The 17,245-nt window shown below is 55.2% G+C and overlaps 1 protein-coding gene across 1 annotated transcript; it reads left to right on the top strand.

The window, feature by feature from the left end:
- The first annotated feature begins 2,324 nt into the window (after positions 1-2,324).
- ACOT11 (acyl-CoA thioesterase 11) lies at positions 2,325-17,037 on the top strand. Its single transcript, XM_008925181.3, is given in 18 exon segments — positions 2,325-2,427; positions 6,532-6,607; positions 8,045-8,243; positions 9,108-9,177; positions 12,105-12,165; positions 12,392-12,493; positions 12,753-12,888; positions 13,183-13,339; positions 13,674-13,793; positions 13,892-14,036; positions 14,940-14,995; positions 15,123-15,189; positions 15,275-15,358; positions 15,469-15,602; positions 15,903-16,034; positions 16,111-16,141; positions 16,143-16,238; positions 16,342-17,037. Coding segments are annotated over 18 exon segments (1,845 nt in total). The 5' UTR covers positions 2,325-2,404; the 3' UTR covers positions 16,498-17,037.
- The last annotated feature ends 208 nt before the right edge of the window (positions 17,038-17,245 follow it).

Below are 17,245 nucleotides of genomic sequence, written 5' to 3'. Positions count from 1 at the left end.
GCCCGCTGCTGAGCCCCTGAGCAATTCATTCTCCCAACTACTCCAGAAGCGATAAAACCAATAGGTCACTTTTTTTTTCTCCTCAGCAGTAATTAATGGTTTAATTAACACTCACGACATCCAATTCCCATTGCTTTGCATGAGCAGCCTCCACTGCTGGGGCCTCACTGTGAACTCTCCGATAACTGGGGGTGGAAAGGGTTAGTCGGGAGCTGGTGGGAGCTGCCGGCTGGAGGCCGCCCATCTGGCCCGGATTTCTTCCGAAGCTGGAAAGTTCTCCTCCTCCTGAGCAGCAGCGGCATATCCAACACGTTCCACAGCCTGCTCTGCTTTTGCACGGGCTTATTTACTGTGTGGTGGCTTTTACAGCCGAGGAAGAACACGGGCGCCATGAGTACAGCCCTTCTTATTTACCCTGAACGATTTTCCAGTGTTTTAACACCAATCCCTGAGAAATTTTAGTTGTCCCAAGGAGAATAGCTGCTTGTAACCGGTTCTAATTACAAGTATGAATGTCAATTAATTCATTTAGCTAATTATCCACTCTCTGAGCATCACGCACCAAAGAACTGTAAAAGACGGGCATATGGTGATGGATCAGAAGGAAGGAGCTGGTGCTGGTGTGCGTTTGCTGGGCAGCCAGGGCTGGGTGTGCCAGGGTGAAGGGATGCAGGCAGTGTGAGAGCTGGGGGAATTACAACATTATGCTAATTGGGCCTGGAAAACATCAACTCTCTCCCTGCAACTTTTGTTTGGAGGCTCGAGCGCGGGTCAAGCATCTGAAGTGTTTCTGATTGTGCTGTTCCCTCTGACTTGGAGGAGTGGGAAGAATCATTTTCCCTTCCTGGAGCAAACCTTTTGATCCTAATCTGTAGCTGCAGAAACAAACAGTCCTAAGGAGGGAGGGAGAGATCCCTGAAGAGCTTCCTGGCCAGGAGCCTCCGTGCTAAAGGTGGGGAGATCTTCTAGAGGATGCTTGCTGCAATCTGGTTTGCAGGGCACCTGGGCTGCTGCGAGTGTGTAGAAAACCATCTTGGTGAGAAATATCTTATTTGCTGTCCCAAAAGAGAATGCTTTAAAGGAAATGTTATTTTCTGAAATAATGAGAGTTAATTGCATCTGGGTGTGCAGAGTTACCTGCAAGATATGAAAGGGGTTGTGCTGTCCTGTCCCTACTCTGAGAATGAAGAATTACAGATTTTATACAAGCAGCTGAGCAGGAAATGCTCAGTGGGGTTAAAGTTCCAAGGCAACAATCTTCTTCCAGAGGGAATCTCCATCACCATAATTGGATCAATCTTCTGGTGCAGTGTGGTGCTGCTTCTTCCATCTCCCAACGGCTCCAACCACCAGTGGGCAAGCACTGCCTTGAGCTGGGCCACCAGTTCCATCCCAGCCTGGCCCAGCCTTCGCAGAGGTATCCAGGTGTCCCACCTCACCTGCACCCAGGGCTAGGGTTCTGATGAATCCATATCCAGCCTAAAACTGAGGTTGCTGAGGCAGGAGCTTTTGCTCTGTTTCAGTGCTTGGTTATTCTCATTTACCAAAAAAAGTGACGCCTTATTTCCTATTGAATTTGCCTAATTACTTCTCTGCTGGCTTTCCAGTGGCAACACTTGTGCTGCCAGTGCCTGCCAGAAGCTTTGATCAAACTCTTGTAGGTCGATTACCAAGATTCACTTATAAGAGTTGTACATCAAATACAAATAGAACAACATCTCCCCCAAACCCAGTAGTCATTATTGTGGTGACATGGTAATTTGCATTTTATTTCCTTGTTTAAAAAAAAAAGAAAAAGTTTTTGTGATAAGCCCTGTTAAAGGTACTTCAAAGGCAGCAGAGCCAGGGAGCAGCTGTATGGGTTGGAGTGGCTCTGGAGAAGTTTGCTGAGGCTCTCCCAGCATGGTGTCCGTGCCCGCAGCTCTGGGAAAAATACGGATATTTTCCGACAAGTTTAACTGAGTGCCTCTCACTGGGGTGGTGGGAGGAGAAGAGAGGGTGACGAGTGGCCTGGGGAGGGGACCCAGGACCTCATTCCAGGGGCTGCTCCCTGGGGAGAGATGAAGGAAGCCGGCAGGACCCTGCTCCGCAGAGCTGTTGGCAGCGCTCCGGTGCCTCCCGCCACGCTCCCTGGCTCTGCAGCCAGCCAGACACATTCCCTCCTGCATCCAGAGCCAGCGTTCAGAGCGCCGGCCATTTTCCAGGGAAGAGCAGATCTGCCAAGCGCTACCTTAAGAAAAGTTATGCATGACCATATTTAAGGAAGCGGGAGGGGGTGTGCGCTGGCCCCGTCCCAGGGCTCCGCGCCAGCCCGGCCTCGACGCCCGCGCCCGGTGCCGGCCGAGCGCGCAGGTGTCCGGACGCTTCTCCTCCGAGCCAGCCATCGCCTCGACACCTCCCGCAAATGCTTAGCTTCTTCTGGCTGAGGTGAGGGCTGTGGGGAGCCGGGGACAAGGGGGGGGAACCCCACAGCTGAGTGAGCGTGAGCCAGTGTCTGGCGCTGCTGCAGAGTTCCACTCCCGGCAGTGGAGCGGTGGCTTGTCCTGGCTTGCATCGGTGCTGGGCAGCTCTGCCAGGGGGAAGGTGTGGAGTGAAAGCCCTTTGTGCCCCTCTGGTCGCCCGGGTGATGCTTTGTTGCCTGTGGGGTTCGCAATGAGGTGTCCTGGTGCTCCACTGCGGTCGGCACTGGCGACTTGTCAACAGGGACGTGGCACCCTCCGGCTGCAACAGGGACAGCGGGGGAGAGTTGGCTTGAATCAGCTTTTTTTTTTCGCTTAAAAGCAGGGACAGATATTTGGGAAGCATGGTCACAGGGCTGTGGGGAATGGTGGTGCCAGGATGGTAGAGGGGTGTACTGGGGCTGGTTGGGGCAGTGTGGGTGGCTGGGTGGCACAATGTTGCACTGGTCTTCACCCCCGTGGTCTCAACTGAGGTGGTCTTGGCCATGGTAACTACCATGGTGGAGGCCACCACGGTAGAGACTACTGCACCACCTGGGTAGTTTTCGTCCTAGGGGTCTCAACCATGGTGACCACCACGGTGGAGACCACCACAGTGGAGACCTCCAGGGTGTAAACCATCTCGGTCTCCACTATGGTGGTTTCCAGCTTGGTGAGCTTGACTGTGGAGGTCTTAACCCCGGTTGTATTGATGTTATGGCAATCTCCACCCTGGGAGTGCCGTGGGTGGCAGGGCAAAGGTGCGTGGGCTGGGTGATGCTGTTGGATGTGCCCATGCATGTGAATTTTGGCCCTCTCGGGGTTTGCAGTTGTGCCAGGGTGACACGTGGCTCTGCTCTCCCCCTGGGCCAGAGCCAGACCTTTGTCCCCTGGGACACTCCCTGAGGGACTTCACCCCTGTGCTGGCAAACCAGCACCAGCCTTCCTGGGAGCCTCACGGGAGCTGCAGAGAGCATCTGGGCAGGGGTATGGATGGGGCTGCGGGCATGGCCGGGGCTGGGGATGCTTCACTCAGTGATGGAGAGGGATGTGAGGGGACTGGAGAGGTCCCTGCTGCGCTCACCCTGAATTAAACTTTCCCATGGGTGATGGTTGTAAAGCCCTGACCCCTCGTAAGAGGAGTCATTCTGCATCTTCCCATTGCCTTTAACCCTTGGTTTGTACTTTCCTGGCCTCATGCCTGGCTTTGCTCTGTGAACTCTAGGGAAACATGATGTATGGTGCCAAAAATACCACTTGCAAGGTGCCCTGGCCTTTCTCCTGGGCTGGCTGCCCTCCTGGGGTCCCACTGAGACCAACTGCAGGGAACCGCTGTGTTTCCTCACTTATGTTTCCTCAACTGTGCTGTGACCCAGCAATTCAGTCCATTTTGTCCCACTGGGTCTCATCCCGGGGACCCAACACCATCCTGATGGGCATGGGGTGATGGAGTTGAGCTGTACTGGGTGTTTCTGTTGCCACTTACCAGTGGGGGTCCCACGGGAAGGGACATCTCCCCTTGCACAAAACCTGCCTGTCTCATCCCTGGGCGCACCAGGGCTTTGCCCCTGCTGGCACTGGGACTGTCAGGCCGGGTCTCGGGGGATGGAGAGCCCTCACTGCCCTGTGGAGATGGCAGAATTTCCCAAAGTAGGTCAGGTTAATTTTTTAACACGTGCAGATTTGCTTGTTACCATGGATATTGCTCAATTATACACCAATAATCCCCCATGAGAACTTCATTGTTGCCGCTTTCCTCCCCCCCATCTTCCCCCTTTTTTTTTCTTCAAATATTTCCGGGGAGGGGTAAGGTTGAGGGGCTGGGGTGGGAGTAGGAGGCAGAGCCAGGCCAGGAAAAATGGGGATTAGGTGTTTGGCAGGCAGCAGCAGGATGATGGGAGAGCTCTGAGGGCAGGCAGGGGTGGCTTGAGGTGTGAGGCTGCCCCACTCTGCCCAAAGCCCCCCACAGCCCAGCACCGGTGACCCCAGTTTCACTCTTGTCCATTCCTCTCATCCACTGCTTGGGGGTGGCTAAAGCAAACCCCCTGCTTCCACTGGGCTCAAGGATTTGAGGTACAATCGCTCTTCTGCATCCTTGCCTGGCATCATCCCAGGGGCTGTGGAACCCAACAGGGTTTACAATGAAGACTTTCAAGCTGGTGGTCCCCATACGATTCCCAAAAAGGCTGGCACCCAGTTCAGCAGCAGAGACCTTCTCTAGAGCTTGTGGGTGTTTTGCTGCTGTGGGACACAGGGAATAGGAGAGCTGTGGGATCCCTCTCCCCTGGTATTTGCAGATTCCTCGGAATGTCTCCCCCACTGTGCCCTCCCTGGTTTGCTCTGTGGGCTCCTTATGCCTTCGGCAGCGCAGAAACTGAGCATGGCAGGAAGCAAGAAAAATATTATACTGGAAGAGATTTTTTCCTAATGCAAACTTTTTTTTTTTTTTTGGATAGAAGTGGGTCACTCAAGGGGTGACAGAGTAAGAGCATCATCGCCTGGGTACTGCATCCCGTTGCCATGGTGACCTGAGGGCTGCATCAGTCAACAGCTTTAAAAATGTGACAGTTGAGTGAGGCTGAAGATTTTAATGAGGACAGACACTTGCTCGCTTAGTTTCGATAACAAATACTCCATAAATACTCACTGACTGGATGGTTCCATGTCTCTGGAGTGTGGCTGGGGTGCTCCCCTTCCCCAGGGTGGGAGTGTGGGCTGGGGCTGCCTGGGAAATAGCAGGGGGATGATGCAAAGCAGACAGCTCTGTTTTCTTCCCCCTCCTGCTAACGCAACCCAGGGGACAAGCTGACACGATTGCCGAGCCAGGAGCAGGTTTGGGTTTCCAAGGAATGTCCCTCAGGCGCTGTCTGCTGTGGCTATGGGGTGTAACAGGACCGCCCCTAGCCACTGCTTGTGCCTGCAATTAGGGAGCAAACCCATTTTGCTAAACAGGACAGTAACCCTTGCACTGGGCTCTTGCAAGGGTGGGTGAGCCATAAGGAAGCTCCCAGGCCTCCATAACAAGGCTGGAGAGGTCACGGGGCTGGGAAAACAAAACACGGTGCCACTGGGGCAAGGGTGGGAGGCTGTGAGAGGCTCAGTGGTGCCATTTACATCTGTAGGTGACCTGAGAACCCTTGTTTTGTACCAATGCTGTGTGATGCCCCAACCTCAGCCCTTGCAAAGGGCTGAGGGTGCAGGAGGCAAACCTGCAGCTTCCACTTTTTTAACCCTGTGCTAAAGTCAGTCAATCCCACACCTTGGGAAAGGAGCTGCTGCCTCCAGCAGCCTGGTTGTACCTGCGTGGGAGAGGGATATGTGCTGGGAAGCTGAAGGCATGCCAAGGGCCCGGCGGTGTTGTGTTTAAAAGCAAACTGTAAATATAAAGCCCCTTCCACTTGTGTTTTGCTGCAGCTCCCACTCTGCCTTTCCTTGCAATGCCACCACGATGTCCAACTGGGACCCAGTCACCATGCATGTGGCCTGGGAGCCTGAGGGCACCCAAGGACACACAGTGCCCTTGTGGAATGCCAGGGCTTCAGAGACAGAGGGGCTGGAGCACAGCACAGTGGTGTTGCTGGCATTGTGTGCTTCCCATTTGCTGCCCCTGGTACCACCCGTGAACAGCCTCAGCCCTGCCCACTGCCAAAAATATGCTCCTGGCTGTCTTGTGACTGCGGCAGTGTCACCACTCTGGCCAGGGGAGCTTCAAGGCACAGTCCTCTCTCACGTGTAGCAACACGGGGGAGCACTGACACAGCATCACTGACGGAGGGATGGGGCATGACCCTGTGCCCTGGGCTCGGTCCAGCACCCTAAAATAGCTGGACTCTTTCATCGCAGCCAGTGAGCACGGGTCCTGACCCCCAAGGAATGGCAGGCACCAGCCCCGGTTCTGCCCTTCTCTGTTTCGGCTCGGGCAGCTCCCTAATAGGTGCTGGTGAGGGGTAAGTGGTGCGGCAAGGGACGTCAGCTTGGGATGTGGGGACAGGGTGTGACAACCCGACACACACACTGTCTTGTCCCTGCTGGAAAACAGCCACTCCCGATCTGCCAGTCCTGCTGTAACCAGAGCCACTCTTCTGCTTTCCAGGTGTCTCTTAAAAATGGTCAAGGGGAATATTGTAGTCCCTGAAGAGATCTTGAACTTCTGTTGCAATGGCCTCCAGGTACCCCCCATGCCGTGCAACTAACCCCAGGGCTCCCCAGTTGTGCCAGTGGCTACTAACCAAGGCAAATGCCATCCTGTGCCAGGAGCTGCTCCCAGACCTGCACCGGCCCCAGTTGCATCTGCTCCCCATCAGCATCCCTGCCCGTGCGCTAGCTACCTCAGGGTCAGAGCTTTTCCCATGGGTAGCAGCTTTTCCCCTAAAATTCAGGAATGTCAAACACCAGGAAAATGACCATTGGGATCTCCAGCCAGGCTGTCTGCTCGCTCTGCAGCAGGCGGCTTTGGAGCTCTTTGCATTGCTGGCTCGAACCCCAGAGCCTGCTGGCTTCCTGAAATAGCTCTGTGGTACTCATGTAGGCGCCTCTGCACGCTGGGAAGCAGCTTGGGAGGTTCACAGAGGGGTTTGGAGCCCACTGGAGGGGCTCTGGTGGCCGAGGCTCCATCTCACTGTGGGATGGGGGGCCCTTTACCGTAGGCTTGGCTTGATGCACTCGCCACCGTCTCCGCTGAGGCGAGGCTTGTGCTGTTCCTGGGATGTCGTGTATCAGTAGCTATGGAAACAGAGGTTTGACCCGCTGGAGAAAAATGCTATTCTGAGAGGCGGTGAGCTCAGGGTAGTCGGGAAAGCTTCATTTTCAGCATAAACCGGTCTTTGAAAGAATCCAGGCAAAGCAAAGGGCAGAGAAGCTGCTGCAGTGGGACTCTTGCAACAAGTGCTGTGAGCAGGAGCCGCAGTGGGAGCAGAAAGCGGAAGGAAGGGCTGTGACGAAGCCCAGACAACTCTTTGTGTCTCCTTAATTACTCACTGGGCTAACTGAGTTCACCCCTTGTGTAACACGACTCACTTGACATCTCATCAGCTATTTTCCTTGCCAGCACCGCCACAGTAGCTGCTTCTCTCTCCCATCCTGCCTCACACCGGGGTGCCAGGGGAGCTGCTCTGTGCCCAGCAAATGGCCAAGCCAACAGGGAACATATTTTACTGCCCTGGATGCTTCTCCTCTGCTGCTTGTACCACATAGCTTTCAGTGTTTTCTTTGGCAAAGGGGGGTGTTGGTGGAAGGTGTGGAACACTGCTACATACCCAACCTCAGGAGAGTGAACCCAGTCTTTGCTGCAGCACCCTAAAAATAAAGCTGTTAGGGGAGAAAAATTTCTTCACAGAGAACTGATTGACTTTGGGAGGGGTTTTGCATAGGTTTTGGGAGGAAGCAGTGGGGTTTGGTGATAAATGGCCTGGAAACCATGGAGCTTTTTTTAGAGGGATTTTTTTCCTTTTGGCTGTGGGAACTATGTATTTGGCAAGGACTGGGTGGATTTTGGTGGTGTCCAGGGATATGCAGGGCTGGGGTTCTTCTGGGTCAGTGAGGGGAGTGGGCATCATGGTCACTGCTGTCTTGGGGGTTTGGTTAAAATGGAGCTCTTGTCCCACCAGGGCTCAACCTCTCCACCACGTTCCCAGGAGCCAGGGGAGCGGGAGGAGGCACCAGGGGCCATGGCGAGCCCCTTGCCTGCCCGCAACCCCACGGAGGTGCAGATGAGCCAGCTGGTGCTGCCCTGCCACACCAATCACCGCAATGAGCTCAGCACTGGCCAGCTGCTCAAGTGGATCGACACGGCCGCCTGCCTCTCCGGTAAGCCATCCTCTCCCTCTGGAGCCATCGTCCTGCTGGGCTGGGAGGGAATGACCAGGCAGTGTCCCCAGGAGCCAGCTTATCAGCAGCATGCCTGGCAGTCCAGCACTGTCCCTCAGAGTGACGCCAGCTGGGGACCCCACATCATGCCATTTTGCTGAGTAATTAGAGAGCAAACAAGAAGGGGAGGAGACGTGCACTGCAGCATGCATGCTGGCTTAGGAATGGATCAAAATCCACACCAGCTTCTTTCAAAATGCTGCCCTTTTCCTTGCCTGGTATGCAGGGCATGGTGAGACCAGGCCAGTGACATCCCCAGCATCCTAGCAGCAGCCAGAAGGGAATGAGCTCCTCTACTCAGCGGGAAGTGATGGAGCTCACCAGCTTGGCTGCCCCACCAAGCACAGGGAGGTTATGACAGGAAACAGGTTCAATTCTGCAGTTTGATGAGGTTCCCACAGCAGTTTTGCAGTTTGAGGTTCCTGGAGTCCCAACAGAAAGTGAGACCGGCAGAGCAGCTTTAAAATATTTGCTGTGTGTGGGGAGATGGTATCGGCTGCTGGAGCATCCCCACAGCTGCAAACACATGAAGGGAAGGCAAACAGCAGGACAACGTGCCTCCCAGTTATACTCGCAGCACACCCTCCAAACCTTTAAACATCTGCAAATCCATGCTGCTGTGGGAGGAGAAACCCCAAATCCCACTCTTGTCCCCCACAAATGCAGCAGTGGACATGAGCAGGGAAGGGGTGCTGGCTGGGGTGTCACCAGTGTAACCAACCATGGGGCAAAGGAGCACACTTGCCCCTCCAACCCTCGACGTGTCGCTGCAGGTTGCTGATGCAGTTTGTTTTTCCCTTCCAGCCGAGAGACACGCTGGCTGCCCGTGCGTCACAGCTTCTATGGATGATATCTATTTTGAGCATACCATTAGGTAAATACTTGGTGCTCCAACAGGGCATGCGCAAGGAAACGGAGGGTTTTTTCCCATCTGCTGGGTGCAATGTGGACAGTGGGGCTGGAGCTGGAACAGGCAGCAGCATGCTTGGGAGAGGAGGAGATGTGGTGGCAGTGCCAGGCTCACAGGCCAGCCAGGGATTGAGGCTCCATCTCCACCGCAGGGCTGAGGACTGACTGTCTGCTCTGATTTATCCTCTGTCTGGGTGCCTGGAGAGCTCCTGCTGGTTTGGCTTCCCGGTATTTCCCCCAACGCCAGCTCCTCCCTGGCTTTGTTTAAGAAGCAACTCTGATTTAGTGCTCTGGAAAACTCAAATCTTGCAAATCGTGCCTCTCTAGTGGCCATGTGGGTGGCTGGGGCGTGGTGGGGCTCCCCCACCCACCGGGTGCTGGGGGAGGTGGGACCTCCCTGCACATCACTTTGTGAGATGCATCAGGCTGGGTTTTGCTTGGCCAAACTCCCCTCCCAGGCTTGTCCTGGCAGCCTCTGGGTGCTGTCCCTGCACCCTGACATAGGCAGCCCCAGGGCTGCCGTGTGGCAGGGGACAACATTTCTCGACATCCCTGCCATGCAGTATAGGATCCGTGCAGTATAGGATCCCTTGCAGTACAGGATCCACACTGTCCAACCATTCCCTGCTGTGCAGGTCTGCCTGCTGGTGCAGGGACCAATGTGGGCACCCAGGGCTGGCACTGGGGTCCCCAGCTGTCAACTGATTTATTTCACCCTGGGAAGTCCGACTCACTCTTGGGTTTCACCGTCATTCCCAGGAAATGCTGAACTCCCACTTTTGCCCTCTCATATTGGATGCTGGTGGGTTGGTGGAGATGAGCTGCCCATTGCCCTGGCCTCAGCTCCATGACAAATCCACAGTGTGGGGGCGTGGTGCAGCCCTGATGCCACCTCCCACTGGCAGAAGTGGCACCACTGGGGTTGATACCCTGCCACATGGCTCCAGCTCCCAGGGCAGCTTTGCCTGGGAAGCTTTTCCCCATGGGTTTCGGGAGCAGGATGACAGACGCAAGCCCTGCTCCGCAGCATTACATCAAGCCCTGAAAAGCATTTGTCTCTCCTCAGGGAAGAGTTGGGCACTACTCCAAGGGGTCAGGGAATTTGTGCTGCTCCTGGCTCAGATCCCATTTGCTGTGGTCCAGCTTAAGGCTCCAAGCAAGGGGCCTGGCAGGGATTTCCCGCAGAGCTGTTGGAGGGCGGAGGAGCTTTATGTGGTGTTTGTTGTTGGCTCTCCTCCTCATCCAGCTGTTTGTGCTTTCTGCTTCCCTCCTGCTGTGGGGGAGAGGCAGGGAGGAGCTGTAGATGCTTGGGGGCACGGAGGAGACCCCAAAACATCACTGGCTTAAAACTCATCAGCTGTGCAGCAGATCGTCCCCGTCCCTCTGCCCTGCCGTGTGGAAGTGCGGCCTCCCGGGGTTATTGCACGTACCTTTGAGCCAGGCTTTGTGTGGCTTTTATGGCACTGGCTTGTACTGTTTGATAAGGGGAGAGAAGATAAAGTATTTTTCGGGCTATGTATCAACATCTGGGGCTGCCAACATGCCTTCCTGGCCCCCTGCCCTTGCATGCCCCTCACCTCAAATCCATCCGGAGCATCCGTGTGGCCGCTTCCATCGCCTCTAACCCTCTCCCCCCATCTTGCTTTCTCTTTTTGCACCAGCCAGCTGTATCTAAGCCCTGCTGGGCAGCGGGACGGGAGGAGCGGTGTCTGGTACGGATGTTTGCAGCCCTAGAGCAGCCAGCCTAACGCAGCTCTGCCGTGAGTTGGGAGCATTAACCCCACTGACGTGGCATGGCATGGCATGGTGAATGGAGGCTGCTCATGTAACCTTGCTAATGTTTTGGCTTGTCATTGGGCCCAGAGTCTGTGCTGGGGGATGGCTGGAGGCACCATCCCAGCCTCAGGCTGCCCCTGCTCCAGCCAGAGCCAACGTGCAGTGTATGGAGTAGCAGAGATCATTTGAAACCAGAAGTCATGCTGGGGGGGGTAAGGGGAAAGTTACAGCGCTGAAGCTCATGCTGACTCTTCCTTGCTTCTGGTTTTGAGCCCTCTATGGAGCAAACCTACAGTGATGGTGGCAGCATTTATTTTTCCAGGGTTTCCTAGCATTGGCCTCTTTTAGGGAATGAGGAATATTCCTGATTTAATAATGCATTTGATAAGACTGTTTGCTGTGGGTCTCACTAATAAGCTTCATTTGCTCATTTTGTGAGTACCAGTTTGGAGTAGGTTAGGCTGCAGAGCCAAAGTTGTCTGTGTGTTTGCTCTGAAGCCTGCTGAGGGCACAGAGGAGAGCTCCTGGACTCTGCAAGCTGCAGTTTGCTGCCAGCAGATGTTAAATTTAAGACATGGTGCAAAATGCCCCTGGCTGGATCCTGCCTCCTGCAATCTCCCAGTATCCCAAGGTTTCCATTGCTCTAGGGGAGGCCCTGGAGAGGAGGAGGGACAGGAGCAGTCAAGGTACCTACAGCTTTGGGGCTGTGGCTGAGGGCCCATGGGGAGGCCCCACAGCTGCTCCTGTTGTGCAGGACAGTGGATGCAAGGCTGGAGGAGCCGTTTGCTCTGGCAGGAGTGTGCATGTCTATATGGGCAGTGGGTGCCAAGCAAGTCTTTGGCATCTCCTCTGCTCAAGCACCCCAGATCTGGGGACCTACTTGCACACAGCTGCTCAGGGTGACATCTCACCCAGCTGGGCTGGACAGGTGTGGGATCTCATGTCTCAAAGGTGGCTGTCCCTATGTCTTGCTGGCCATCCAGCATGTCCCACAGTCCCAGGAAGCCTTACCACAGTGGACAGTGGGCTGTAATGCTGTGGCACCTCAGTGGGAGCTGCTCGGTGGCCGTTTTCCCCCAGTAACCCCATGCACTTTCTCCTGTTCCTGTTTTTCAGTGTCGGGCAAGTTGTCAACATCAAAGCCAAAGTGAACCGAGCCTTTAACTCCAGCATGGAGGTTGGTGTGTGCCCTTCACCTTCACCTCCTGCCCCTGTCCCCCCTTGCTGTGCACCCACCCCCACCAGCCACACAGCCAAATGCCAAATCCCCAAATCCTCCTGCAGTTCCCAGCTTTGATCCCATATGTGTATCCTCTCTGGCTGGCTCTGTCCAGGGGTGCTTGGTGGGATGTGGGTCCCTGGGGAGCAGAGCAGGCTCTCAGGGGTGCTGTGCCCTCTCCCAGGTGGGCATCCAAGTGAGCTATGAAGATCTGTGCAGCGGGAAGCACTGCAGTATCTGCAAGGCGTACGCCACCTTCGTGGCACAGAGCCCCTCTGGCAGCAAGGTGAGCATGGTGTCTTGGGGGGCTCGGTTGTCATCTGCACAGAGGCAGTAAGGAAATGGCCTCTCTGGGGCTGAGCTGGGACCAGCTTTCCATCAGGACACTTTCTGCACACAGTAGGGTTGATGATCCCTTGTCCCGTGCTTGTGGGATGCAGCGTGGGGGCTCTGCCCACTTACAGTGGGACACACGGTGCTGTAGGAGCCTGAAGGAGCCCTGCCTCCTCCAGCACCAGGACTGCACTGCCCCATCCCCTTTGCAGGTGAGGCTGCAGCCACTGACCCCACAGACGGAGGAGGAGAAGATCGAGTACAGCATCGCCGCTGAGCGCCGCCGCATGCGGCTGGCGCACAAGGACACCCTCAAGGACCTCCTCACCCGCAGCCCCCCTGACACCGGTACCGTGTCTCACAGCCTGGGTTTCCATCCCCAAAATAGCCCTGATGCCCACTGGTGACAATCACCTTCCTCAGCAGGATGCTGATGGGGAACAGTGATGATCACCACGTGGAGGTTTGGGAAGGCCCTGGTCATGGCAGAGTGGGGATCAGCCCCACTATCCCAGACAGTGTGTGAGGTTGATGCAGTGGGAGGGCAGCTGTGAGGAGAGGGGTAAAGGGCTGATGGGATGCTGGTAGTGGGGATCCCACTGGCCATCCAACACGCTGAACCCTGTTCTCTCGATGTGGCAGAGCTGGAGACGCGGGATGGCAATGGGGCAGTGCCGGCGGAGAAGACGCGTGTGGAGAGTGTGGAGCTGGTGCTGCCTCCACACGCCAACCATCAGGGCAACACCTTCGGTGGGCAGATCATGGCCTGGATGGAGAATGTGGCCACTATTGCAGCCAGGTGACCCAAGAGAGATTCAGTGTAGGGGATAGTGTGCCTGGAGGGGACACATAGCCAGGGCAGAGTCTGGCTGGGTGTGACCACAGTTGGGTTGTAGGGACCTTCCAAAGGGATAGTCCCCGGCACGTCACCCTTGGGCGATGCTATACAGGGAGTCCCACAGATGTGTAGAGCTGGGGGACCCCAGGGAAGGGTTGGCTCATTGTCCTTTCTCATGGCTGGCTTTGACAGTTGAAATCCAGGGGTGACATTTTTTGGGGTCCTCTTGGTTCTGACAGGGTTGGGGAGGGTGTGCCATGGGGCCATGGCTGGGGAGTAACACCTGACCCTGCAGCCGGCTGTGCCATGCCCACCCCACACTGAGGGCCATCGAGATGTTCCACTTTCGGGGACCTTCGCAAGTTGGCGACCGCCTGGTGCTCAAAGCCATCGTCAACAATGCCTTCAAAAACAGGTGGGTGCTGGCAGCAGGAGGTCCCCATCCCACCTGGGGGGGTCCCCATCCCACCCTCCTGACGGCTCTCCGCACCCTCACCCCTTCTTCTCCGGCAGCATGGAGGTGGGGGTCAGCGCCGAGGCGTACGGCCGGGAGATGTCCGTCAGCCCGCGGCACATCAACAGCGCCTTCATGACCTTCGAGGTGCTGGACCAGGAGGGCCGGCCCCGCGTGCTGCCCATGGTGGCTCCCGAGCCAGGGGTAAGGATGGGCAGGGATGGCTTCTCTGGAATTCCCTGGACCCCTGGGAATCCCACTCAGCCCTGAGGGGCTCTCAGATTCGCAGCAAAACAAATGCAGTTTTACGATGATGGAAATGAAATTACTCAATCGCAAGTGAATTAAATGGATTGCTCGGTATAACTAATAAAATAAACCACTTACCTGTGCGAGGATGGAGATGTATTAGCCATGCAAGGCTTAACAGAGCATTGCCTGCAAATTCCAGTTCATTTTTTCTATAATTTAGGGGAAGGAATGCAAACCTCTGAGGTTGTTTTTACTTTTCAAAGCATCTTAATCAATAATTTGCTCAGATCCAAATATTTAAGGAAATCTGTCACGTGAGCATAGCAACAAAGCAAACTCAATCTCAGCTTCCCCTGGGCTGATCCTTGCCCACCTGCCTGATTTTTTGGATGCCTTAAAACTAGGATCTCCCTAGGATGATCCCTAGGAAGATCATCTCATGGCCAGAGTCAGGCTCCCTGAAACCTCATATCTGCCTGCTTTAAAACACTGCGCTAGCACTTTCTTCAAAACAGGCTGACTTCTTTGGGGTTTTATTCCCCCAGGAGAGGACATCGGCAGGTGTAAGGGGACATGATTTGTGTTTCAGGGGCTGTTTGCAGCTTTGCAGCCACAATAAGGGTTTTCCCTAATGTGCCAGTGCCCATCATTGATCACACCGTGGTGGCAGTGCCCAAATAGCTCACAATTAATCACTAACCAGCACTGCAGTGTAGCTGGGGTGACAGCCAGTGAGTGCAGGGGCTTTACCTTCCAGCCCTTCCTGCTGCGTATTTTTCCCACTCCCAAAAAGACAAATGATTGAGTTTTTTCCTCCTTTTCCTATTAACCTAATTGGCTTTTCCCATTTATCAGGATGGAGAAAGGAGGTACAGAGAAGCCAGTGCTAGGAAAAAAATTCGGCTGGACCGGTGAGCAGAAAAGCAAGTGGGATGTGGGCATGGAGGAGGGAGGAGAGAGGGGCTCGGCACTTGGGTGCAGGGACAGTCCGGGGGTTCTTTGTGTCCCCTCATAAGGGAAACTGTTCCTTTCCTGCAGAAAATACGTCGTCTCCTGCAAACAGACCGAGGTACCACTCTCTGTGCCCTGGGATCAAAGCAACAAGGTAGGATGCTTCCCTGCAGGAGCCTCTGCCTCCTGCCCAACCTCCTGCCCCTGCTCTTGCCCCTGACATGCTGCCCCTGCCCCAGGTTTATCTGAGCTACAACAACGTCTCTGCGCTGAAGACACTCGTAGCCAAAACAAACTGGGCACTCGCCAGAGAAAAGGAAAAGGTACTAAACCCTGCCCCTTCCCCCTGAGCTGCCCCTCGCCCCCAAAGCATGGGCAACCTGGGGGCTTAGTGATGGGAAACACATCCCAACTGTGCCCCGTGCTCCCCAAGGTGAGGATGTACACGCTGGAGGAGGATAAATTCCTGTCCTTCCGCATCGAGATGTCTGTCTGCATCATGGCCAGACAAGCCTTCTCCCTGCTCTCCAACCTGCGGCGCCGGCACGAGTGGGACAGTCACTATGCGTGAGTGCTGTAGGGCTCCTGGGCACCCAGCCCTTCCCAAAAATCACACCCCTAAATTTAGGGCTTGAGCATCCGTTTGGGCTTTCCTGGGAGCAAGTGTGTTGCCCTGGAGCCATGATTGCTCCTAGAGACCCTCCACTGCATGTCTCCATCCTGACTCTACCTGGGCTAATGGCTGCAGAAAACATTTATTTTGGGTCCCCCCAAATATTTTGGATCTGGTGGTGGGCTGTAAATGTGTAAGCCCCCAGATTTGGGGGGCACAGTGGGGTTTCTGTGACCAGTTGCCTCCCCTTGCAGGAGTGCTGAGCTCGTCCAGAAGGTAGATGACGATGACATGATCTACCACGTGGTGAGCCGGATGCACAGACAGGAGAGCAAGCTGCAGGACTTTGTCATCCTGGCATCCCGGCGGAAACCCTGCAGCAAGGGGTAACTGTCCCTAGCCCGACTCCCTGCTTCCTGCCAGCTGGGCTGTGCCAGCTCACCTGGCCTCTCTCCTTCCCAGGGACCCCTATGTGGTGGCCTTTCGATCGGTGAACACTGCGCACCCACCCCCCCCGAGCTGAATACACCCGTGGGGAGACACTCTGCTCTGGTTTCTGCATTTGGCCGGAGTCAGAGGAGACGAGCAAGGTGGGATGCTGTGACCATGCTGTGGGGCCATGCTGCCCACACCCTGTTGGGGAGGCTCCTTCTTTCACACGTGCCCCTACTGACCATCTCCTGTGCCTCGCAGGTGGCTTACTACAACCAGGCTATGCCAGGGTACCTCAACTATGTCACCACCAACGTGGCAGGACTGTCCTCTGATATCTGTGCCACCTTTGAAGCCTGCGAGAAGTTCCTGCTGAAGAACAAAGAGGACCTGATCTCACGGCTGCGGGACTTCTAGAGCCACAGCACCCTGCTGACAGACGGACACAGATGAAGGGGCACCTCCATGGTGGAAGGGGATGTGGATGGTGGCACCCAGACCATGCCTCCCTGGGGCTTGGGGTGGAGTGGCATTACTGTACCACCTCATCCCTTTGCACTGACGTGTCATATCTTTTCTTCTTTCTTTTTTTTTAAATTTTATTTAGAAATTTTATAAGCTGATGTACAGGACTCGGTTTTCTTGTTTACTTAACGCTACTTGAATCTTTATATGATCCGAAATCTCACTAAACCAGATTTTTTTTTTTTTACTGGTTCTTTGTGGGGGATTACTGGTTCCCTTTGACGTAGTAAAAGAAGAGAGGGGGCAGTGATATGGAGAGAGTGCTCTACCCCTCCCCAGTGCAGGGGTGGCTGGCAGTGCATCCTGCTCTCCCAAGTGCTGCTTCTCTTCCCAGGCAGGGCTGACAAACAGCCCATGCTCCTGCCAGGCTGAAATCCTACCCCATGGGGCTGTGGAAGGAATAGCAATAAAAGTGCATTGAAAGGAAAAATATCCGTATGTGCTCTGGGTGAGTGTCTGCTGTGGGGATTTGCTGTTTCGCTGCCTGGATGGAAAGAATGGAGCAGGGATTGTCCACCCACAGCACGCCCCAGGCAGGTGCCATTTCCCTGGGCGAGGAGAGGGACGGTGCCCCAACAGCTGCTACCTGGGGCTCAGGTGGATGAGGGGGATCCTTTGAGGCAGGACTTCATGCTGTAGG

Source organism: Manacus vitellinus, unplaced genomic scaffold, assembly GCF_001715985.3.
Source record: "Manacus vitellinus isolate BGI_N305 unplaced genomic scaffold, ASM171598v3 scaffold_21_pilon, whole genome shotgun sequence".
Classification (NCBI taxonomy): domain Eukaryota; kingdom Metazoa; phylum Chordata; class Aves; order Passeriformes; family Pipridae; genus Manacus; species Manacus vitellinus.
The sequence above is the reverse complement of the archived record's forward strand: the minus strand, read 5'-3'. Positions and strand labels throughout refer to the sequence as shown.